Raw genomic sequence first — 22,381 nt, forward strand, 5'->3', positions numbered from 1 at the left:
TTGACTTCCTTCTCCCCGTCCCTTCCCCTTCCTTTCCCAAATTGTGAGTCGCTCCTTCTCTTTCGTCTGTTCAGGTTGCTCGCTTCCGTCCTTGCGTTCCTATCTCCTCCCTTCACTCGTGGTGCAGCCTTCCTTACCCCGGGATAGCTTCCACTGGTCTTGGACCTCATACCTCATCGCTATCGATCTTCAAGCTTTATAGAAGTTATCCCACTCATCTCCAAATAGAACTCAACGAACGAGATCAATTAATGGTGCCTCATCTAATCCGAAGATTCAGTTCCTCCGCACATTGCCAACCCGCAAGACTTGCCCCACTCACCAGCAGCCTTGTCTCTCCGACCCTCTCCCTCCCCCAATTCAAACCACTTCCCTCTCCCCCGAACCACTCTGCAATGTGTATCAATAAAAAACCAAATCACCAACCCAGCTCCTTCTGGCTCGACTCGCCATGTGCGTTGTTGTGCCATCGAGGCTCTCCCGGCACGGCCAACAACCTGACTGCCACAGCCGAGTCGATCTGGTTCATTTCGCCCACAGTATATTGCCATGAATACAGTATTGCGCTCTCCTCGCCCCTGTCTCTATATCCACATCTTGATTCCGCGGCGCTCACACAGCCTCCACCAACCCGTCCGTATCCATCGAAACACGGCGAGGACTTGCCGGCAGCGAGCCAAAGGAAAAATCGGATCCGGAGGGGCTGCTGTCAAAGTCAAAGAAGCCTGAGTCGGCTCGGTACGAGGCCAACGAGGGCTCATCCAACCGCGGCGATATTACCATTGACGGACACTCGGCCTCGATCATGATGCCGATGTCGTGGGCGTAGTTCGAGTCCTGTTTCCTCTCGCTGTTGTCAGGCGGCATCTCCAGGACAGGCTTGGACGATACTTGGTAGATCAGGCGATCGGTCCAAAAGTGAGACAGCTGTGCTTGGATCGTCGGCACAACCACAAACAGGACTGCGCCAATCGGCAGTGCTGCCCAGTCCAGCAGATTCCAGTATGTCCGCCTCGAAATGAGCTGCGGTCGCTTGCCGAGCATCCGAGCTGCACCCGAATCATCGGCTCTCCAGCGGTGGATGCCGACCCACTGGTGGTATCGCTCGTAGTAGGCCACCGTGACGAGGAACGGCAATGTGCCAGCAAACCTCATCCAACCGGCGAGCCACAGGGACAGCGTAACATATGGATGCAGCGGTTCGCTCCGTAAATACGAGGCCGCCACGGAGCCAACGCTGAAGGACCCGCTGGGCAGGGTCAGGAAGGTGATGAAGATCATCATGATGGCATGGCACAGCAGGACATGCGCCTCGAGGACCCTCTGTAGAAGAACCGCAAGCCTTGGAAGACAGAACGAGCACCCGCCCCGGATGTTGTGTCTTGGCTTGCCCTTGAATTCCGGGCAGCTCTTGCGCCGGACAGAGGCCATTATGCTTCGATAGATGGTGTAGCTTGTGTCGAGCGACCCCCACATGTGTCTTTGCCCCTGGACATAACGAGCATAGAGGGTCTTGAAATAGCCCGACTCCTGGACGTTGGACTGCGAGGCCGGCGAGTAGATTGGCTGGATGCGCACACGGCCTTCGGTCGCAAAATAGCACTTGAGGTACATGTGCATATCTTCGCCGATCGCCTCGGGTCCGCAATCCCAGAACCCGACGGCCCTGGCAAGATCCATCGACAGCGAGTATGCCGAGCAGGGGAACTTGACGGCGGAGCTGCGGTACAGATTGGACATGACGGATGTTGCCCAAACGTTGTCTCCGGCTCGGACGATGAAGGGAACATCCTTGGCATTCCTAGAGATGATGAAACCCCACTGTCTTTGTCAGCTTAGACTCCCAGGAGCCTGAGCGAGTCCACCCCAAGCGAATGCACGGAACCGAGGCAATCGAAAGTGTAATCTGGCACATCATCGAAACACTCGCGGGCAGTCCGCCAGGAGAGATTCAGGCAGCAAAGCCGCCCCATGTCGGCGTACCTGTCAAAGACAATGCAGGGAGCAAACATCATCATGGTCCGGGTCTCCTTTGGATAGGTGGCATAGTAGTAGGTCAGGGCCGTGAAGTAGTCCTCGGCAAAGCATGTGTCGGCATCCATGACGGTCACGACGACATGGGCGTGATTGCCATCGAGCGAGTAAGACATCTGGCGCGCGGCCCAGGAAACATTGCTGGATTTGCCGCGAATCTCGCCGGACAAGTTGCTCGGATGGATCGTGAAGACGATATCTTTGAACCGATCACCGAATCGCGAAATCAGCATCAGCGCCTTCTTGTCGCTGTCCTTCTCGGTCGCCTCCATGGCGAGGCAGATCTGGGCATGGCGTTGCCGACAAGGCGGTCCACATGAAAGATGAGGGATTGTCAGCGCAATATCCATAGCACAGACCACTAGGACCAGCGCAACACAGAGCAAAAACACAGAGCAAAAGCACAGAGCCTCACTTTGTACTGGGAGTACGCCATCGAGTGGCTCGAGAGAATGTCAAGAGTCTCGGCCAGGGTTTCGAGGCTCTCGCAGTAATTCGGGATGACGATCACATGCAGGATATTCTCAAACACAAGCCCGTCGGTCTTTGAAAAATCGGTTTCCTGGCAGTACTTCTGGTACCAATTGGTATACGTGTGCTTGACGGCTTCGTGATAGATGGAATAGACGCCCCAGGCAGTTCGAAAGTTGTTTGCCACGAACACAAAGTGCAGGAAAATGAACGCGATCGAGAACGCAACGGGGGTATAGAACGGACCCGCGGTCGCCAGAAAGAGCGTCGACAGCATCCATATCCCAGGTAGGCACCGGACGGCGTGCGACAGCGACCATCTGAACGAGATGCGCATGATCGGCGGAAGGTGATCTCGATCGCGGTCGTCTAGACACCAGATTGGAGAGTCAGCTGCGGCAAAAGGAATTGCGGGGCAATGAAAGCCAGCGAGGGGATCAGAGCAGCGCCGGAAGGAGGAGCAGGCGTGGACGAGGGCCGCTGGCACCGAATAACCAAAAGCAAGAGACCAAAGGGCAGGGCCAGCCGAGAGGTGCAGCGTGCATGCGGCGAGAAGTCGATGCGATCGAGGGCACTGTCGGCGAGCGAGCGGACGAGCCCTCCCCACATCCCCGCCCGCTGAGGGCGAGAACCCTGGCGAGCCAGTGTGGCATCCAAGGGACGGGCAGGCGGAGAAGAGCAAAAGGCCGGGCTTTGGCGCCGGCGGCGGTCCGCTCTCACATGGCATGCGGACCACGGCCGGCGACGAGAGTCATTCAAATCCATGCAGTATATTACGGAGCAGTCCAAGCGTCCCATTATTTTTGGAGGAACTGCAGTCATGTCTGAGCGGATAAAGTCGACAAAGCTAGCAGTGTCGGCAAGTCAAGTGCAGATCCAGCCCACTGGCGGTTGGTTCAAGTATTAGTGCGTGAGAACATCGATGGTGGCGACAGATACGGGCGCTACTGAGGGTGGAGGTAGGGTCAGATCACAAGTTCTTGAGCATCTCGGCCGAGGAGTTGCGCGAGCGAGTTCCGCTGATGGGAGTGCCCATGGCCTGAGGGGTGGTGGATGGGCCGTTGTTGATCGAAGACGGGGCGCCGTAGCGCGGGTTGTTGTCGACCCGATCGGCCTTCATCGAGAATTTGTCAATGTCTGTGGAGGAGGTGTGCATCATATTGCGCTCCGAGTTGATGCGCTTCTTTTCTCGCTGAAGCTTGGCGGTCTGGGGCTGTCCAAGAAAGCTCGTGCCCTTCTGTAGTCTGAGGGTGCGATCAGTTGCGTCGGCACAGACCGAATCAAGGACTTCGCCGAGGATGGCATCGTAGCAAAAGTAACAGTCGATCACATTGCGGACCTGATCGATGACAAACCAAGAGGCACCGAATGTGCTTTGCTGTATGGGTGCGCACGGTGTTAACAGCTGTCCAGGCCTCTCCTCGTGAGGTCGGATAAGCACCATCCTGCAACCGGCCCGGCTTGGACAGGGAACAATAGCAGAGCCATGCAAAGGTGTGGCCGCCGATAGCCTTCAAGGACAGGCACCAACAATCCGATTTGGACAGAGCCGAGGACGAGAGATACGTACACTGTACCAAAGATACGCAATGTGAATGCAGAGATTACAGGCCGAGTAATAGAGATTCTTGGGCAGGATCTGTGCCTTCTCCAATTCGGTCTCGTCGGGCTGGTATCCTGGCTTGTCGGAGATGTCGTCCATCGACGACAGCACAATGCCAGCAGACACGGGTTTGCCCCAGATGAGATAGGACGATGTAGCAAATACGACAATGTCGAGGATGAAGCTTGCCCCTGAGAAGACCGACTTGAAGGGATCGACCATCATCCACTGGCAGAGCGGAAGTACTGCGCTCTTGATCGCAACAAAGCGATAGACCCCGACCAGGACGTAGATGATGAAGAGGATCAAGACTGCCTTCTGGACGACATGCGATAGGCTTTGGCCGAAGCGAACGATTCGATATAGCAGGATTCCCTGGATTGCGAGGGTTTGAGTGGTGAAGAACAGTAGCTCCAAGCTGGCAATGGGGGTGCAGCTCGTCGCTGCGTTCTGGTTGGTAGAATCGGCAAGGAGGGCACACCGGTAAGCACAAGCATAAACACAACGATAAGCACGAGCGACGATGTACTGGAGTACTCGGTAAGCACTGGTGCCAGGACGCAATCGCATCACGAGCGCTGCGAACCATGCATCCGGCAACCATACCATCGACAGCCGCGAAATCCCTGAGAGTCGAAGGAGCACAGCGATATGGATTAGCAGGTGCATTAGCAGGTGCATTAGCAGGTGCATTAGCAGGTGCATTAGCCATCCGGGATTTCAAGTCATGTCGACGACCTCAGAGCAGATGAATGCATACCGCCAAAGAAGAGACTCGAAATCGATGTGATTGCCGCAATGAAGATCGAGTACTTTTTGACTCGGTGGACCATCGGCAGGCAGTTCATCAAGGTCACCGTTGCCACCATCAAGTTCCCTGAGGAAAGCGGTTCGCAGGGTGTTCGCATGCATTAGATGCCACCAACAGAAGCGATCAAATGTATGAGTGGTGGCAGAAGCGCCGGTAGCGAGAGATACAGGCTCGAGAGTATGGAAGCGCCCTACCGTAGGACTCGACCGCAGGACTGAACGCAAACTGGCTGCAGGCGTCTGTCATTACTTTGTATGTTGTCTATCCCAGGAAACCATGTAGTTTGTTTGTTAGTTCGGAAGCATCCACTGGCATCCACAGACATCCACAGGCATCCACTGGCTTCAACGAGGCCGTCCAAACCATCGACAGACACAAGGCAATGCCCTCACTCACGGGGCTTCAATTTCAAGCAGGCAAACTGAATCGGGTTTGTTTTGCTCCATCGAAGCAGCGTCGGGGTCGACGTTTTATTCGGTGCTGGTGTCCGATCTTGCAGCCGCTGTCGGCTTGGCCGAAACTTCCAGCCTTCGACCGGGGAGCAGAGCGAGACAAGGCCAGCAGGCTCAGTCATTGTAGCGGCATCGCAGGGCTTTTGTCCTGCCATCGACATCCTCAATCAGCCCGCTCGGCGTTGCAGATGGCATGCATTCAGCAGGCACACCTGTGCCTCAGGACCACGCAGGAGGCGTTCCCAGAGAAGTTCCCAGGCCACCCACGAACTTTCCATAGACCTTTGTGATTGGTGTGGGGCAGACGACACTGCGACATTGGCGAAAACTGAGACAGGAAGCCCCGGACTTGAGGCCGACGCCATTGAAATCGGGGCACACCGGCTTTTCGATCAGCGAGCTCGCTGTCATATCGCGTGCTGGCCATGATCTTCACCCGGAAGGTGATCAGTGTATTGGTCAGGGCAGACTACATGTTCGATTGAAATGGGGACATTGCCTCGGCTACCTTCCAGAGCCAGCCCGGCGATGGCGCTTCTTGAATCGCCAGATCTCCACCATTTTGTATCCGTCGGCTAGATTGCCTTCGTGCTCATCGGGCTCGCCGCTGTCGTCGTTGTCCTCGCCGTCGCTGGCACCGTTATCGTTCTGTGATGCTGTCTTGGAGGGCTGAGATGACTGTGCAGCAGGGACAGGATCGATCGTACGCTTCGACCTGGTCATCACCTTCTTGGAGTCGAATCCAAAACCTTTCATGAGCGACAGAAATCGATCGGCCACGAGAGGATCGCGGCGCTCGTATGCAATCCAGACGACAGTGCCCTGCTGGGAGAGGGCGTCGATTGTCTTGGCCAGGGGCTCTGCGGCAGCATAGTTGTAGACGACGTCACTGCCGAGAATGACGTCAAAGGCAGGAGGACACAGCCGTCGGATATCGTCCTGATCATCCCAATGCAGACGCTCGATGCGGACGTTGGCTTTTTGGTGTGGAATATTGGCCTCGAGATTTCGCTGCAGCAGCCCCCGGTCCAGGACAGACTGGATATCCGAAAGTACCACTTCACCAGCACCTAGATTCGAGGCCGCGAGTCCCTGGGAAGCAGAGCGTATGGATGTCAGCACTCGACCAGGACGGCGGATCAGAGTCTGCCTTTGGCCGGCCGTTGGGACAGCGAGACGAACGGGCTCTTGACCACCTACCAAGACCCCTGTTCCAGAGCCCAGATCGATGCAGCGCTTGCCGGCCAGGGACAGCTTTCCTCGAGACTGTTCGTGGCCCAGATGCCATGCCAGCTTGATGCCGCCCACCCATACGGTGGTTCCAGACTCGCCTGTCGACGAGTCTTCGTGCAAGCTGAGGGATGTGGTGGGCGTCAGCTCCAGCGAGTAGACGTTGGTGATGTCTGTGTCCTGGTCCATCTGCAGCGACCAAGACGACGGGAGGAGGCTGGCTTGTGAGGAACGGTTCCCGGGAGAATCAGCGAGGGGAAGCAGAATCGACCGATCGGGATCGATCGGGATCGATCGGGCAGCAACAGCACAGAGTGCCCACCGTGCACGACCCGAGATTTGAATCGCAGCGAGTCGGTGACGCTCTGGATGACAGCACATCCCGCCGTCCAACTCGATGGACGTCCTTTGCGCCGGCCCCGCACTCTTAGAGCGACCCGCCACGCAAGAGCGCAGAGTTTGAGGGGTCGAATCAGATGAGATCAGATGAGCATTTCTATTCTGCACCAGGATGGGGTTGTCGTCGTGCTTGCCCCTCAGTACTTGACAACCCGGAATATCCTCATGAAGCCAAACGTCAGGATGAAGGTCACGACGACAAAGATGACGACGAAAAAGATCAGCCAAAAGGTTGACCGGGACGTCGCCGAGAACTCGGCCAGCCGCTTGTTTTCGGCCTGGATGCGAACCACGTTGGCATCGAGGGCCTGGGCCGTCTCGTTCATCACCTATCCGAGAGCGGAATCGGCATATCAGTTTGTGAAATGGCAGCTAAATCGACCATCTCGCATTGGCACAACCCAGCCGCCGTTGGATCAAGCAGGATCCATTCTGCAAAAACCCGGCATTCGATACCTTCTCGTCTCGCTTGAGATATTCGCCAAAGAGCAGCGTGTTCTCCTTGAGGTTGGCAGCCAGAGTGTTCAGGTCGTCGGTCAGCTTCTCCTGCTCCTCACGCTGTTGCTGCAGGACCAGCTTGGTGTCTGGCTGGACAGATCCCGGGTCGGCCTTGGCTTTGGCTGCACTTGCAGTCGCTTCGGGGATGAGCAGGCTTCGGTTGTTTGCCCTGCAGTCCAAGCCGATTGCGTCCATCGGATCCAACACGATGATCAGCCTCTGCCATGCATGGTGATCTTCACTGGACCACTTTGCCCACCGACACCAAACTCGATGCGATGCCTATTGTGCAATCATTTTCGATGTCCTTGGTACAGGCCTGGCGAGGTTTCCGGCACTTGGAATGGATGATGGGCACTCAAGCTCTTAGCTTGCTCACCTTCGATTCCGAAACTCGCTGGCTGCTGCTGCCGGAGCAGCAGTCGGTAGTGCTCTTGCGGGCGTGGCTGTGCTCGACAGCTGTCCCTCGACTTTGGATGGTGGCTCGACTGTCGAATCGCAAACATAGCCAGTACGGCCAGCATGGCCAGAGTCGAGCGGCAAGTTCCACGCAAGTGTTAAATAGACATTCGAGCTGTCGCAGTGTCTTGGGTGCTGCTGTGCCAGTCAGTCTCGCTCTGCCGCTCGGTCGTTGGGTGTGCCTACCTGACAGAGCCGCTGAGGCTGCATTCGGGCCAGTCTGAGGGCACTCGCCGAGCAGAGCCTCCCGCTCTTCGAGCTCGTGGTTGCGGCGATGCTGCACAATCAGATTGGCTTCGATCGAGTCCTCGCCTGGTGGATGCGGATGCGTTTCGATAAAGGTTATCTGCAGAAGAGGATGAGTCAGCATCCGAGGCATGAGACCGGTGTGAGCTCTCATAGGCCGGAAGCTGCACCTTCTTCATATCGTCCATCAGATCGGCAAGAGCTTGTACTCGCCCGCGATATTTGGCGATGGTGGTGTCGTCGACGGTGTTGCCGTGGTGCTGAAGCAGGCGGTCTGCATCGAGATCACAGCGACTGCTGGACAGCTTCGATAGTGATGAGGCCTGGAGTTGCGACAGCAGCGCCTGGAGATATTGGATGTTCTGGTCGTTCCCGGAGTCGACAGGAGGATCAGGCCGATGTTAGCCGCAGCAGGCAACTCGAGATTGAGATCTTTGTAAGTACAGGGCACCTACCGATTCGATTCGGACCCGCTCGTTGTCCAACAGAGAGTCGCTTGTCTTGCCGGCCACCATCTCGTCGCACTTGAGGAGCAGCCGACGGATGTTAACCTGCATCATCGAGGGCGTCAGCGCAGAAGCGGCTGGCGACGGCATCTTGGACCGTTTCGGGCAGCGGGTGACGAGACGAGCAGATGAGGCGAGAGCCGGTGGCTAAGAGCTGGGTGGATGGGCTGGACCAGGGCCGGCTGGGGCTGGACCGATGTTGGCCGGGAATCGGCTGGCTGATGAAGGGTGAAGGGTTGGATCGGACGTGGTGGTGCGGGCGACGAAGAAACCCAGACCAGCGACGACGCAGCCGGTTGCCCCCGAGCGACATCCAACTAAACGAACAACTAAACGAACGACCCAGCGAACAACTGACCGAACCTGAACGAACCTGAACGAACGAACGAACGAACGCACATTGGGCCGTTGATACAGCCACACCGCCGTGCGGGAGGCGGTCCACCACGGAGATGCACCCCGGCTGGTGGTCCCCGTTGCGCTCTTCCCGCCTCCGCTTCTTCCCGCCAGACTCCCGCTCGTCAATGTCTGGTCTCCGATGCCTTGACGTCGTCGCCGCTTGCACTTATCCAGAAGCCCACCGTCTCGTCCTCAGCTCCTCTCTTTGCCCATTGCTCTGTCCTCCCCAGCACCAATGGATACCGTTTCGTACATGCGCTCGCTCCATCCAGTGCGAGAGCGCTCGTCCTTGATCCTTTCGAACCCGCAGTATCTGCAGCACTTTGATCTAAATCTTGCCGCCCTCGATACAGTCGTCGACCAGATCCTGGAGCTCATCCGTCGCGACTACGAGAATCTCTCAGAGATCCCTCCTCATTCGAGATGGCGTCACTTCGAAGCCAACAACATCAAGCGCATCGATCCCATCCTGGCCGACTGGGACCAGCGCTCGGTGCCCGCCATCGAGCAGACCCGACGAGTCCTCGATCTCTTCATCGTTTCGGTCTTGCTCGATGCCGGTGCCGGCGACCGCTACAAGTACCACCCAAAGGCCGAGCCTGGGATCTCTTACACGCGCTCTGAAGCCCTCGCTCTTGCTTCCCTGGACATGTTCCTGGCTGGCGGGTTCTCATCCGATCCCAAGCAGCCGTTGCAGGTCGACAGCCTCGGGCTCGCCCAGGTCACGACGCAAATGCTCGCCAACCACCTTCAGGTCAGCGACAGCAATCCTCTGAATGCTCTCGAGAACCGCTGCGAGCTGCTGCACTCGCTGGGACGAGTCATTGCCGGCAGCAACCCGTTCTTCCCCATCACCAGCGGCGTCGCCAGGCCAGGCAACCTCATCGATTACTTGGTCCAGCATCCTTCGACCCAGAACGGGCGTGTGCAGATGGCCGTGCTGTGGGACTGCATCGGCAATGGTCTCTGCCACATCTGGCCGTCCTCGCGCACTACCCTGGACGGCGTCCCGCTGGGTGATGTCTGGAAGCTGCAGAGCCTGGATCTGGCAATGAAACAGCCCAACAGCCATGGGACGGTGTGCAGCGATCCCAAATCGGCTGGGCTGGCGGCCTTCCACAAGCTCTCGCAATGGCTGGCTTATTCGTGCCTGGAGCCCATCGAGGTCATCATGAAGCTCCAAATCGAAGGCATCGAGCTGCTGACCGGGCTGGCCGAGTACCGCAACGGTGGGCTCTTTGTCGATTCAGGCGTCCTCAGCCTCAAGCCCGGCCGAGACGGCACCGTCATCAAGGGCGGCAACGGCGTCCCGCCTCGTTTCCGCGTCGATGACGATGTGGTGGTCGAGTGGCGAGCCTTGACGGTTGCTCTGCTCGATCGAGTCGCCGAGAAAGTCAGACACAGACTCGGTGCCGACAAGCACACCCTCCCGCTTGCCAAGGTTCTCGAGGCTGGTACGGGGCTCCCGCCTGACATGCGCATAAGGATGTGGGCCAGTGTGTCTGCTGATACCAGAGCATCTCCTCTATAACATCGACGAGCAAGGAGTGGGTGTCCGCGGTGCCGAGCTGAGTGGCTAACGGCTCTGTTCTCAACAGGCACATGGAAGGCCGGCCGTGAGATCGCTGCCAAGTTGCGTCCCCTGACCAAGGGTCCTCCAATCGAAATTGAATCGGATGGGACGGTTTTCTGATTGTTGGCAGTCACAAGTTGCTGGCCTGCACAACTGCCAAGAACAGCGCTGTATTGCATCAAGGGAATGGGAGTACTCCAGGTGTTGGTGCTATGATGTTGGTGCACACGCCACATGATCGATCGAGGGTCGATCGCTGAGGCTGCAGCATCACCGTCCGAGTCGCAATTCACAGAGATCTCGTTATGAGCGTCACCGAATCGTTTCGGCCATGGCTACGACAGTCCGTGTGTACCAGGGCTTCTTGAAGGAGCTGTATCGAGAGGCCCCAATAGATATGCCTCGACATTCGTGCCGGGCTCCAAGAAGGCAGCGCTGTCGGCTGCGGCCGGCAGAATGAGCAGAGCATTGGCGCTCTTCATGCTCATGACCCTACTGCTCCGCTGTCCTCCGGTGGTGTAGGCGACCAGCTTCATGCCGGTGCTGTCGTAACTTGCAGAAACGTGGGCGCGCTGAAACTCGGGTCGAGAGTCGAGCCGGACTCTCTCGGGGAGCTTTGGGGGAGAGTCGCAGAGATGTCAGTGCTTCACTAGCCGACACGACGCCGTGATCGAACCAAATGGCCATAAGACAACACTGCCAAGTGCATGGCATCGGCAGAGTCCACATCGCTTACCGTGACCAGAATCTTGGGGAGACAGGGATCAGTCGATCCCGAGAGTTTCTTGAGCGAAGGCAAAACGAACAGATAAAACGTGACTGTGAAAACGGAGCGGTGTAAATGAACCACATCATGCCAGCATTTGCCATCACATTGGATGCATTACCGGCGGCTACTGGACCTACCAAGGGCCGAGACTGGGTTCCCAGGTAGGGAGAAGATAAGCTTTGGAGGGGCAGCATCCTGGGAAGTGACTGTTGCGAACGTTGTTGGTTTTCTAGGCACATCGATGCTTGGATTGGTAAGTGTCGGTGTATCGCAGCTGTGGTGTACCAGCAGGCAATTCAAGCACTATGGATCGCATCCAGTCCTATTGCAACCCACCCTGGCCTCAGAGCCACCCTTCCAAAGTGAATACGGGCACCGATCTTATTCAGAAGCACGGGCTTGAGGAGGTCAAGCTCGCCCATGGAGACTCCGCCGGTAGTGACAAGTACATCGGATCGCTCCAGGCCCGTGCGAACAACGGCGGCAAGTTCCTCTGGGCTGTTCAGCGGGCATATTATTGGGGTTGGGGTGAGATGGCCGATTTGGGGGCAGCTGCATTAGCCAGACGATCCAACACCCACAGGCACTGGCTGGTTGAGGCAGGCAGGCACATACCTGTCAGGTGCTATACCCAGGTCAACCACCTGATAGCCACAAGACTCGATGGCCATTCTCAAGGATGGCCGATTGGTGTCGCGGATCTGTCCATATCGGAGCGGCTCCATGGAATCGTGCTGGACAAGTTCGTTTCCGGTGGACAAAATCGAGACAATCGGCTTCCGAAAAACACTCATCTGTTTGGCGATTGGGCAGAGAGGAGTCGATTAGATGCTCAGTCGGATACTCTACAGCGATACGAAAAGGTCGGGAGATTGTTGCGGACCACAAAGCAGAACCGGCGCTTTGCAGAGGATCGACAGGGATCAAGCCGAGGCCGCTGGCGGCCATATACCCACCTCTGATACTCCCACAGACGCCATTGCACCGATTTCGCCGCCGATGGGAGTGATTTGCTCGCCCTTTCGGAGGATGCGCTCGCCCATGGAAATGTCCGAGCCAATCTCTCGAATATCCTGCCCTTCGTGTGCAGCCTTGTTGATACGAACAACGTGCTCGATCTTGCCATCATCCGAAGCTGAGACCACGGTTGTGTACTCGACCATGATGACGGCAGTCGCTCCCTTGGGGACTGGCGCTCCCGTCGTCACTCGGGCTATCTTGCCAGGCGTCAACTCGAGCTCGGGGCCACTTCCAGGACCCGCGAGCAGTCCGCTGACAACGGGGAATTCGCCGACACCATCTGAAGCTGGAAACATGGGCAAAGCGCTCAGCCTTGCAAACTGACTCGACTTGGATGGACTCGGGACCGTACCCTCGCTTGTGTGCCCGCATTTGATTTCTGATCCATACTGTGATCCGTTCTCGCTCGATGGCATCCACTGCACCTGAGTCGCACCTGGCTGCACCACCGCTGCACCACCGCTGCGGCCACTCTTTGGCGCTGGGATTGCTTACCTATTACAGCATAGCCATCGACAATCGAGGCTCGGTAGCCTGGGACGGGCTCTTTGGCGTGAACGTCCTCGGCAAGATAGTACCCCGACAAGTCGACGTCGACCCTCCGCTTCTCTGCGGGGAGACGCTGGGCATGTTGCAGGACGATAGACAGTGCCTCGTCAAAGCCGATCATCGGAAAGGGAGACTCTCGGGGACGAAGGGCGACTGCGGCGACCCAAGGGCAGAGACGACGGCTATGTTAGTGTCGCTCGCGAGCACGACTATCGAGGTCAAGGAGCCAAACGTAACCGAGATCAACTTTGCAGCAAGAGTTGGCATGAAATCGACCACACCTGGCGTATCCAGCGAGAGCATCTGTTGATCTAGAGCACGACCTTGGTGATGGTGGTGGTGGTGGTGGTGATGCTGGTGATGAGTCTTGGTTTTGGCCTCGTGGTGGTGGCCGCAGTCATGATGGCCCGATGCCGCTTGCATCCGCCGATGGGTCTGCTCTCCGGCACCAGGCTCGCCCCGACAGAGCTCCAGGGCGTGAGGCAGAACCGGTAGCAGGGCTTGGAGATTCTCGACGGAGCCTTTGGTGCTGCCCGGCAGAGTGACAATGATCGAGTTCTTTCGAACACCGCAAATAGGCCGGGACAGAGCAGCCATTGGTGTGATACTCAGGGAGGCGACGAGCATTGCAGTCGATAGACCAGGGGCATTCTTGTCCAAGATCGGAGCGACTGCCTGCGAATCCGGGAATGGCGTAGCCAGTCCGGTATGGTTGATGATTACAGTTGGTGGACGATACGGCCCAGTGGATGGTGGCAGAGAGTGATCGGCAAGCGGCGGTATCAGCAGGACCCATGAACAGCGAGAATATCAATACAGCTAGGCAAGGCAATACGGCGGCCAAACGCACACCGCAGACCGGTAACGGCTCTCCCGATCGCTCTGGCTCTACTGCCTCATACCTCCGGGGTCACATCCCTGACGCCGAATCCCGTTCCTCCGGTGGTCAGAATCAAATCGGCCCTCTTCTCGTCAGCCCATCTTGAAATCCGGGCTTGGATCTCACCCACGTCGTCGGGAACGACTTCTTGGACCACAACGGTGCCGCCGAGCTTGGATTCGACAAGGTCCTTTAGAGTAGGGCCGCTCTTGTCGACTGCAGCGCCCTGCGACACTCGATCGCTCACTGCGATGGGAGGGGAGGACGTAGGAGTGCAGCCAACAGCTCAGAAGAAGGGATCACAACAGGCACATGTAAACTGCCGAGGACACAGGCCGATGAGCATATCGGCCCGCCAGCCGACGACTTACCTGTGAGAATTCCTACCGAGATCATGGATTGCGAGCCACTGTGAGGCGAGGAAAGAGCCGACCAAACTGCGTCCACCAGCAAAATGGCCCTCAGCAAAGAAGACCCTTGCAGCCCGCGTTGGTCGCAGCCACAGCCACAGCAGCCGATGGGTCGATGCCGGACTGGGTCCGGGTGATGCCATCGACGACTGCCGAAAGTTCTGAATGCCAGGATCCACAGGCCAGGCGACGCAAGACGACGGTGTACTGGGACGAAGACGCAGCGACATACGAATCAGCGGCATCCCAAGGCAGCACCAGCGATGCGATTCGTGGAGCCTTGCAGCTTCCGTGCGAAATGGCTGCTCGCAGAAACCCGCTCGGTCGCATTCGGCTTGAGGACTGAGTCCTCCTCGGATACATGGTTGCCCTGAGGACGTCCGGCGAATGCAAATGTCAGGCCGCTGTCTGCGTTGGATGGTTGCGTGGAACCGGTTCGCTGATGTCTCTCTGGCGGTCCCACCAGCAGTCATTCTCCTGCAAGGTGCTGGCTCACAGCCGTGCTCTTGCTTTGGCTGTCCCGCTGACGGCACTTGTAGTAAAAGCAGTAACAGCAGTAGCAGCAGCACCGGCGATAGCCACCCGTGGACAGAGCCTCAATCAGATCCACTGCGCAACCTCATTCCCAATCATGGCGGTGATACACATGAGCCTGCAGCGGATCGCTTAGGAGGGGTGTGGGTCTACGGTACCCCGATCAATCATCGTGGGGGAAAGGACAAAGTGTGCTCAAGAGCAACATACTTTTTTGCAGGCTTGGAAAGGGCAGTCCGGCATTGAAGGACCCGCTTCTGGTCGTCTGGTTCCGGCTGGTTTTTTTTTGTTGCTGCGTCGCTCGCGGCATCGGGTTGCTTGGCCATATCAACCGACGAAGCCTCTGAACAAAAGGATATCGCCCCTCCGTAGAGCCCCAGCGACGTCTCGTCGCCTCTCCCGAACGATTCCCTGCCATTCGCTCACGGATCCTGCCTCTCGTTGCGCTTGGCCGCCCAAGCGACATTCGCCTATCCCACGCAGCGTGTGTTGCGTGGCTGCTGGTTCCCACGAACACCGCCAGCGCCTGCCCTCCCATTCGACACCGGACTGACGCCCATAGCCGGACATCATGGGCAACTGCACGAGTTCTGAGGAGGATCGAGATGCACGACAGCGAAGCCTTGCCATCGACAAGGGCATCCGCCAAGAAAGCGATGTCATGAACACCGTTAAACTTCTGCTGCTCGGTAAGACGAGACTGTCGCGACCGTCGAGACTCGAGCGGGGAAGGCCGACAAGCCCAGAAGGGACAGGAGCGCAAACGGTGTGATAAAGGGCTCATAGGAGGCCGAGTCAAGACAATGGTCTTTGGTGGCGAAACCGCCTGCTTCCGAGAATCCTTTGGCGGCAGGAGCGTTTGGTGAGCGAGGTGCTTAGTGGGGCTGCCGAACACTTTATGCAATGAAGTCAAAGCCCCGTCTGATGTGTGTTCGTGTGTGTGCCGAGCCTGACGAACTTGATATACATCTTAGGTGCGGGGGAATCTGGAAAATCAACATTTCTGAAGCAATTCAAGCTCATCCATGGCTCTGGGTACTCGGCCGAGGAGCGATTGGCGTACCGCCCGATGGTGCTGGGCAACGTCGTCAATGCCATCCAGTCGATTGTCGATGCCATGGAGACGCTTCAAATCCCATATGAAAACAGTGAAATCAAGGTAACAGTGCGCGGGAGGCTTTGAGCTCAAAGCTGCTTGGACATGAATTACCTGGGTCGATCTCCCATCTACACGCCTACATTCGATTCATGCGCATGGCGAGTTGAACGCCGGAGTTGCGGGTCCTGCGTCGGTACAAGGGGGTTGAAATCTTGTCTGACGCTGCTTTGTCGGATTTATGGACTCTCTCTTTCAGAATCAGATCGGCACCGTTAAAGAGCTCCCAAAGACATTTGGGGAAGGAGATGTTATCAACGAAAGCACAGTTGCGTTGATCCAAACCTTGTGGACCGACAAGGGAATTCAGCAGTGCTTTCAGCGATCGAACGAGTACCAGCTTTTGGACTCAGCGTCTTAGTAGGTTGCTGCCGAAGGCTTGGGGCGCTGGAATGCCGGCTCATGTCATTTGCTGCTTCCGCGAGTGTACTGGATCGGGGGTGTGCGCTGGGCTCTCCTTCCGAGCTCAGAAAGGGAGTCGCACCTCCAAACGAAAACCAACCATCTCTGGGGGAGGGCAGCTTTCTTTCAGACCTTGCTCGAATATGCGCGCCCCAGTACGAACCGACCGTCAGCGATATGCTGAGAGTGCGCGTGATGACAACGACGATCACTGAGACCAAGTTCAAGATTGACAACGTGATATTCCGGATATTTGATGTCGGTGGCCAACGGAGCGAGCGACGCAAGTGGGCCTCGTATTTTGATGATAGCAACAGTATCATCTTTGTGGCTGCCATAAGCGCATACGACCAGACATGCTTTGAGGACAACAAGACCAACCGAGGTACGCACATATTCATGATGGATTTGACATGGAAGACGGGCTAGATGAGGGAGGCTCAGGGGTACCCGACCGGGTGCCGATATATGGCCAGTGATACTCGACATGGCCTCTGTCGCTGTCGATCTGGCGCTGGAATCGATTGAGCGAGCGAGTGGAGCACCGTGAGACCTGGGCACGGGCTCAGGCACCATCTAACCAACACATTCATATCGTTTCATACCGTTTCATACCGTTTTTCTCACATTGTCTCACTTCCTTTCGCCTCACCCCATCTCTCCTGTACCATTTCACCTCATGCCGCTTCCGTGGCCCAGTTCTCGAGTCCTTGACACTCTTCGACTCGATTTGCAACCACCCTCTTTTATGCAAAACGTCCATCATCCTCTTTCTCAACAAAATGGATCTCTTCAAAGAAAAGGTGTCTCGGCTACCGATCAAAAAGTACTTTCCGGAATACAAAGGTATGGGCAGGTTGGATGCTGCAGAGGCAGTCCGCCAGCCAGGGCCAGTGAAACAAAGCCGGAACGTCACACTAACTTTCGCCATCGCATCGCCCAGGGTCGGACAACTACAAGGAGGCGGCCGAGTTTTTTGCCAAAAAGTTCCTCGAGATCAACAAGTTCCACGAGAAGAAGATCTACGTGCACTTTACGTTTGCTACGGATACCACACAAGTCAAAACAGTGTTTGCCACCGTCACTTCGATCATTTTGAGAGCCAACTTGATGAGGTCTGGGTTCTGATGGCAGCGCCCCTCTCTTTCCGCATATTGCGTGTGCATCTTTGGTTCCTGCTGCTGTACATGTACTCTCTTCTGGTGGATGGTTGCGCCAGATGCTCTGCAAACCGCTGGATGTTGGAGCCCCTCCCCCACTTTCGCACTGTGAATATTACCGATCTCCTCAAGTATTCTTTTGCGCCTCGCTCGGCTATCCATTGCTACCAAGAGAAAAGCGCATACATGGCCATTTCTCCCCGTGGCTGCCCCCCCCATCGTCTCGCCAGGCCGAGAAACAGCCGCTCGCCGTCCGCCCACAGTCACGTGCGCGCCTGTTTGGGCAATCATTGAATTCGCTGTTGGCAAAAGCAAAATGCCTCGAACAGCCCGCACCGTTTGCAGCACCCATCTCGATCCGCCGGCCGACACCACCCCCACGCCTGCTGCTGCCAGCGAGCCGCACCCGCACCCGCACCCGCACCGGCATCGACACCCGCGATCGTAGCTGAGCCGGTACGGTACTCTCTGTGTTTTATGTGCAGGTCCTGCCCTGTCCCTCGTGCCGAGCAGGTTTCGTGACGAGGACGACTTTGGTCCTGTTGTGGCCTTGCAACCTCAGACCGGGCTGCTGCTGCTACTGCTGCAAGGGGCTCCACATAGAGCCCCACATGAAGCGGCCACCACATGCTTTGCAGATCCATGGACTTTGGTTACTGAGCATGTCAACAGCGAGCACAACCGTGCAGGCATGTGTCTGTTCAGGCAACGGCCTCCTGTCGACTCGACGAATGCAGGGCTGGTTGACCAGTGACATCCCTCAAACCCGTGCCGGAAGGCGATCCGTTGCGATCATCCCGCGTCGGGGTTCGATCACCGCCGTCTTCGATGGCTCTGGCTCTGGCTCTGGCTCTGGCTCTGGCTCTGGCTCTGGCTCTGGCTCTGGCTCTGGCTCTCGTCCTGATTCACCATGCCACAAACACTTTCTGATCCAACTCGCGCTGTATCCCGATCAGCGTCAACCCGATAGTCCATAGGGGCGTTCCATTGCAGATTCTCTTGCCCGAGGCCTTTCATCGCTGCCTGCCCGCCCGCAACCATGGCATCAACTCCACGCAACCGAAAGTCGACCGGATCCAAGGTGCTGCCTCGGACTCCTGCACTGCAGACGCCGCCGAGAAAGCAAATGGCCAGAAGCTCGACCTTGGGACGGCTTCACCCCCCTCCTCCGAAACGTATGACGCCGTCGCCGCATGACAACCTCGCATAGAGAGATCTCGTTCTCGAGGATTGCTCGCGTACACATTCCCATGATCCTCTTTGGTGGATATCCAAACCCGACTCTGGTTTCTGCACTCGGTCTGACCTTGGTTTCACTATCCGTCGTTGGATCAGCTGTTACTCCTGCGGTGACCAAGCGCCGCTTCCGGCCGGGGACGGTGGCGCTCCGAGAAATCCGGCATTACCAAAAAACCACTGATCTTCTCATCCGAAAGCTTCCGTTCGCTCGTCTGGTACGTGTGGTCTTCGTGACGGCATCTATGGAGTCCATATAGCAACCACAGTATGGCTGTCGCCCATACCGCGCTTGGAGTCAGCGGTTTCGAATTCACCGGGCCCTGCTTGTCGACAGGCTTCCAGCCTACTGCCGTCGCTGTCGCCTCCTTTCATCACGTATTTGCACTCATCTCCTCATTTGGGAAACGACTCGCAGGTGCGCGAGCTGGCGCTGCAGCATATGTCGGAGCTCATGGGAGAGCGCAGCGAAGGTATTCTGCGATGGCAAGCCACAGCCATCATGGCGCTCCAGGAGGCTACGGAGGCATTTTTGGTGCACCTTTTTGAAGATGCGTAAGTATCGCAAGTGACTGCATCAGCTGCCATCCTTGACTACAGTCGTTTGCTGCAGTCTCGGCTGTGGTCGATCGTTGCAGTCTCGGCTCATCTTCCATCATCCTTATCGGTGCTGATGCTGGACAATGAACCACCAACAGGAACCTTTGCGCGATCCATGCTAAGCGCGTGACGCTCATGACGAAGGATATCCAGCTGGCTCGACGCATCCGTGGTCCTTGGGGCGGTTTGATGTGAGCAACGGCCCACCTTCGACGGATGGGCTCGTGCGATGTGCGATCAACCTCCGTTCCGGCCTGTATTCCATGCGGCGATGCGTCTGGTCGTCGCCAGATGCCATCATGCTCGCTCGGATTGCCATCACCTCCTCCCAGCTCAGCATCCGTTGGCCAGAGGACATTGTTTGCCCGACACCAATTATCCGATGAGCGGATGGAACTCGGCCTGACTTTCCACATGTCTCGTGCACCCGACCTTCCTGCGACTGCTGTGTCTTGCCGATCTTTTGTATCTTTCTTTGCTTGGTTTTTGTTTTGCTGCGCCGTACCATGCCTTATCTAGAAGAAATGGTACATTCCAATCCTCTCAATTCCATCGGCGTGGCTCGTGCACGGATAGTCTGTGTCCTCAACTCGCCACCGCCGCTGCTCTCTGTCTCAAAGGGCAGCGTGCTTTTGATAAGCATAGTACTCGTCAGCCCACGACTAGTTGGCAGCGTATTTATTGTCGCTGTTCAGGCTGCGTAGGCTTCGATCTTTGGGCCGCGGCGTGATGACCTCGAGTCGGTCATTCTCGTTGTCGCATTGCATCAAATCCGCCTATGCACCGTACACGACACCGTAGCCACGAATGTGCTCGGCAAAGCCCCATTCTGTGGCAAGGGCGTACGGCTCCGTGACAGTGACGCCGGCGGCTGTGATAGTGGCACGTTGGATCTGCGTCCCGGTTGTCGAGCGAATGGTCAGTCAGCCACGGACAACATCCCAGCGGATACATATACAGCGCATTCTTACTCGACCTGGACCGCCTCGTGTGTCCCGCTGTGCTCGAGCTGAGCGTACGCATATCGATGGCTAGTATGCCCTACCTTGTTGGAAGATCGAGCATCTCTGTACCAGAGGACTCTCATGGCATCATCTAGGATCTTGATCGCCTCGGCTTCCGTGAGGGTGTCTTCCTTTCCTTCGACGGCCTTGCGGAGCAGAGGCTGAGCAATGTATGACCCGTATCCGGTAGCGATGGTCGAAGCTTCGTATGTCGTTCCCATCAAATCCACATATCCCAAAAACCTGATGAAGCCAAAGCAATAAGGAGAGTTATTGGGATGCTGGGTCCCAGACGAGACATCGGCCTGCCCAGCTCTTGGGATCGCAGCACCGCGGCACTCACTTGTCGCCGTTACGGTTGCCACCGATCACCAGCGAGTTCCACAGCGGGTCGATTTTTGTTCGGCGGTTGTACATGATGCGGCTCAGCAGCTCGTAGATATTGCGGGGAGAGAGCTTGTGTCCGTCGTCGTAGGTGTACTCTTCGGTGCTGCAGAGCAAAGACAGGGCCAATCCCGGTCAGTATCGTAGCGAAGCATCCAGTGCTAATCACCGCACTTGAAATCATAAGCAGAGAGGGTGGCATCGGGCTTGAGCAGACTGATGCATCTGCTACAGCCCGTTGCGGCGCTCGTCTACTTGTCGCGATCGATGTGTATCGCCGATATGAACAGGCGCCGAAACGACAGCAGCATCATGGGCTACATACGTCACGGACTGCAGAACGTGCTGGATGTGCTGAAAGTCGGAAATGTCGCCCGAGGCTCCGACGACGGTAAAGTCTCCAACCTTGACCACACGTTCGACATCCCGGAATCTGGCGAGCGAGCCATAGGAGGCTGGTGGTTGTTGGCGAGGTTAGGCACAACGCTTGTATATGTCGGACCGCCCTTGCCGCTATTCCACCGGAGGGCAGAGGATGCCAGGCCAGCAGCCCCAACTCGCCGGCATGTATGAATGGAATGCCACCCTCGGTCGATGCGACTCACCCAAGGTATCGGCCGCCAGCATCACGCCGTCCTTGTATTTGATTCCGAGGACGGAGGTTCCCGTCACGATCGGCGATCTGGCGTAAAACGGGTTTGAAGAGATGCTCGGTGAGCAATGCATCGACACACCGGCCATGGAGCCGAGGAAGGTGGATACTTGGTCGCGGGACATCATGCAAAGGCATGGGGCAGGCGAGGTGCGGGCCAGAGGCGGGGCTCGTCCCATGTCGAATCTTGTTGCGAGCAAACCAAGCGCCCCCATACGCCAGAGCCTCGGCGGAACCGAAAGTAATGCGGCGAGGGCCGAATGCAGCAACGTACTGGGTTCGGGTTGTGGGCCCATGGGCAGCGGACCGATGGGATGCTTCGGTGTGGCCAAAGTTGGAGGAGAAATCATAGGCATCGGAAACACCCGTAGCGTGTGACTGTGCCCCGGGATAGGAATACATGCTTGGCGTTGGCGGGTGCGATGGAACGGCTGTCGGGGAGATGGCCTGGGCTGGGGCGGATCGGCAGTCGGGATGTTGGAGCAGCAGGCGGCCACGACAGAGACGGAATTCCAGATCGGATGGTCGCCGTTGTCGTGCTGGAGCATCGAGAGCCCAGAGGGCCAGGGTCGAGACGATCCGCCAAGCGGACCAGAGCGACCCTGGCAGGACAACATGCACGTGGGCCCACATGGCCGGCGGCGCGCCGATCCCGCCGAGGGCGCGCACCCGTGCCGCGCAGCGCCATTGTTCCACGGCGGAGGCAGCCGGCCGTTCCCACGCCTGGATGGAACCCGCCCGCAGCATCTGCCGCTGTCGGAAGCGGAACCATCGGTATCATCGGCACCGCTGTTGCCGTCGTCGACAGTGCCGTTCAGTCTTATCGCGCACTTCGACATGGAGCTCGATCCGAGCGATACGCCGACTTCCGGTGAGCGACCTGGGACGCATCTCTCTGATTCCTCCTTCGGCTATGCTCGTGTCCGTGGCCGATGCAGCATCCG

General features: G+C 57.3%; 9 protein-coding genes across 9 annotated transcripts; 3 read left to right on the plus strand and 6 right to left on the minus strand.

Annotated features, from left to right (window-relative positions):
* Nucleotides 1-520: 520 nt before the first annotated feature.
* On the minus strand, nucleotides 521-3,171 carry BJ171DRAFT_602033 (uncharacterized protein). The gene is made up of 3 exons (XM_053115133.1): nucleotides 2,450-3,171; nucleotides 1,984-2,318; nucleotides 521-1,801 (listed from the first exon to the last, which is right to left on the minus strand). The coding sequence occupies exons 1-3, from the start codon at nucleotides 2,840-2,842 to the stop codon at nucleotides 613-615; spliced, it is 1,917 nt and encodes a 638-aa protein (XP_052963242.1). The 5' UTR covers nucleotides 2,843-3,171; the 3' UTR covers nucleotides 521-612.
* Nucleotides 3,172-3,475: 304 nt separating this feature from the next.
* BJ171DRAFT_632146 (uncharacterized protein) lies at nucleotides 3,476-5,165 on the minus strand (the record flags this gene model as incomplete). The annotated part of the gene is made up of 5 exons (XM_053115644.1): nucleotides 3,476-3,883; nucleotides 4,076-4,636; nucleotides 4,715-4,734; nucleotides 4,869-4,985; nucleotides 5,114-5,165. The coding sequence occupies 5 exons, from the start codon at nucleotides 5,163-5,165 to the stop codon at nucleotides 3,476-3,478; spliced, it is 1,158 nt and encodes a 385-aa protein (XP_052963243.1).
* Nucleotides 5,166-5,863: 698 nt separating this feature from the next.
* BJ171DRAFT_519324 (putative methyltransferase-domain-containing protein) lies at nucleotides 5,864-7,077 on the minus strand. Its single transcript, XM_053112334.1, has 2 exons — nucleotides 6,572-7,077; nucleotides 5,864-6,463 (listed from the first exon to the last, which is right to left on the minus strand). The coding sequence occupies exons 1-2, from the start codon at nucleotides 6,980-6,982 to the stop codon at nucleotides 5,876-5,878; spliced, it is 999 nt and encodes a 332-aa protein (XP_052963244.1). The 5' UTR covers nucleotides 6,983-7,077; the 3' UTR covers nucleotides 5,864-5,875.
* On the minus strand, nucleotides 7,062-9,071 carry BJ171DRAFT_219158 (vesicle transport protein). Its single transcript, XM_053106467.1, has 6 exons — nucleotides 8,659-9,071; nucleotides 8,374-8,565; nucleotides 8,144-8,303; nucleotides 7,878-7,986; nucleotides 7,457-7,667; nucleotides 7,062-7,329 (listed from the first exon to the last, which is right to left on the minus strand). Exons 1-6 carry the CDS (start codon nucleotides 8,797-8,799, stop codon nucleotides 7,138-7,140), a joined length of 1,005 nt encoding a protein of 334 aa, XP_052963245.1. The 5' UTR covers nucleotides 8,800-9,071; the 3' UTR covers nucleotides 7,062-7,137.
* Nucleotides 9,072-9,343: 272 nt separating this feature from the next.
* Nucleotides 9,344-10,801, plus strand: BJ171DRAFT_585503 (uncharacterized protein; the record flags this gene model as incomplete). Its single annotated transcript, XM_053114366.1, has 2 exons — nucleotides 9,344-10,562; nucleotides 10,707-10,801. 2 exons carry the CDS (start codon nucleotides 9,344-9,346, stop codon nucleotides 10,799-10,801), a joined length of 1,314 nt encoding a protein of 437 aa, XP_052963246.1.
* A 63-nt stretch (nucleotides 10,802-10,864) lies between these two features.
* BJ171DRAFT_219146 (MoaB/Mog domain-containing protein) lies at nucleotides 10,865-14,364 on the minus strand. Its single transcript, XM_053106466.1, has 10 exons — nucleotides 14,271-14,364; nucleotides 13,922-14,145; nucleotides 13,301-13,694; nucleotides 12,966-13,172; nucleotides 12,407-12,756; nucleotides 12,066-12,244; nucleotides 11,787-11,948; nucleotides 11,588-11,679; nucleotides 11,418-11,500; nucleotides 10,865-11,295 (listed from the first exon to the last, which is right to left on the minus strand). Exons 1-10 carry the CDS (start codon nucleotides 14,293-14,295, stop codon nucleotides 11,017-11,019), a joined length of 1,995 nt encoding a protein of 664 aa, XP_052963247.1. The 5' UTR covers nucleotides 14,296-14,364; the 3' UTR covers nucleotides 10,865-11,016.
* A 1,050-nt stretch (nucleotides 14,365-15,414) lies between these two features.
* BJ171DRAFT_570635 (guanine nucleotide-binding protein alpha-1 subunit) lies at nucleotides 15,415-17,668 on the plus strand (the record flags this gene model as incomplete). Its single annotated transcript, XM_053113647.1, has 6 exons — nucleotides 15,415-15,532; nucleotides 15,818-16,002; nucleotides 16,199-16,359; nucleotides 16,521-16,786; nucleotides 17,101-17,247; nucleotides 17,345-17,668. The coding sequence occupies 6 exons, from the start codon at nucleotides 15,415-15,417 to the stop codon at nucleotides 17,527-17,529; spliced, it is 1,062 nt and encodes a 353-aa protein (XP_052963248.1). The 3' UTR covers nucleotides 17,530-17,668.
* Nucleotides 17,669-18,600: 932 nt separating this feature from the next.
* On the plus strand, nucleotides 18,601-19,930 carry BJ171DRAFT_632173 (histone H3; the record flags this gene model as incomplete). Its single annotated transcript, XM_053115645.1, has 4 exons — nucleotides 18,601-18,736; nucleotides 18,897-19,015; nucleotides 19,216-19,352; nucleotides 19,496-19,930. 4 exons carry the CDS (start codon nucleotides 18,601-18,603, stop codon nucleotides 19,590-19,592), a joined length of 489 nt encoding a protein of 162 aa, XP_052963249.1. The 3' UTR covers nucleotides 19,593-19,930.
* Nucleotides 19,931-19,960: 30 nt separating this feature from the next.
* BJ171DRAFT_519335 (nucleophile aminohydrolase) lies at nucleotides 19,961-21,978 on the minus strand. Its single transcript, XM_053112335.1, has 6 exons — nucleotides 21,712-21,978; nucleotides 21,391-21,467; nucleotides 21,111-21,240; nucleotides 20,745-20,891; nucleotides 20,443-20,644; nucleotides 19,961-20,290 (listed from the first exon to the last, which is right to left on the minus strand). Exons 1-6 carry the CDS (start codon nucleotides 21,837-21,839, stop codon nucleotides 20,174-20,176), a joined length of 801 nt encoding a protein of 266 aa, XP_052963250.1. The 5' UTR covers nucleotides 21,840-21,978; the 3' UTR covers nucleotides 19,961-20,173.
* Between the last annotated feature and the right edge of the window lie 403 nt (nucleotides 21,979-22,381).

Source organism: Polychytrium aggregatum (genome assembly GCF_025602895.1).
Source record: "Polychytrium aggregatum strain JEL109 chromosome Unknown BJ171scaffold_42, whole genome shotgun sequence".
NCBI lineage: Eukaryota > Fungi > Chytridiomycota > Chytridiomycetes > Polychytriales > Polychytrium > Polychytrium aggregatum.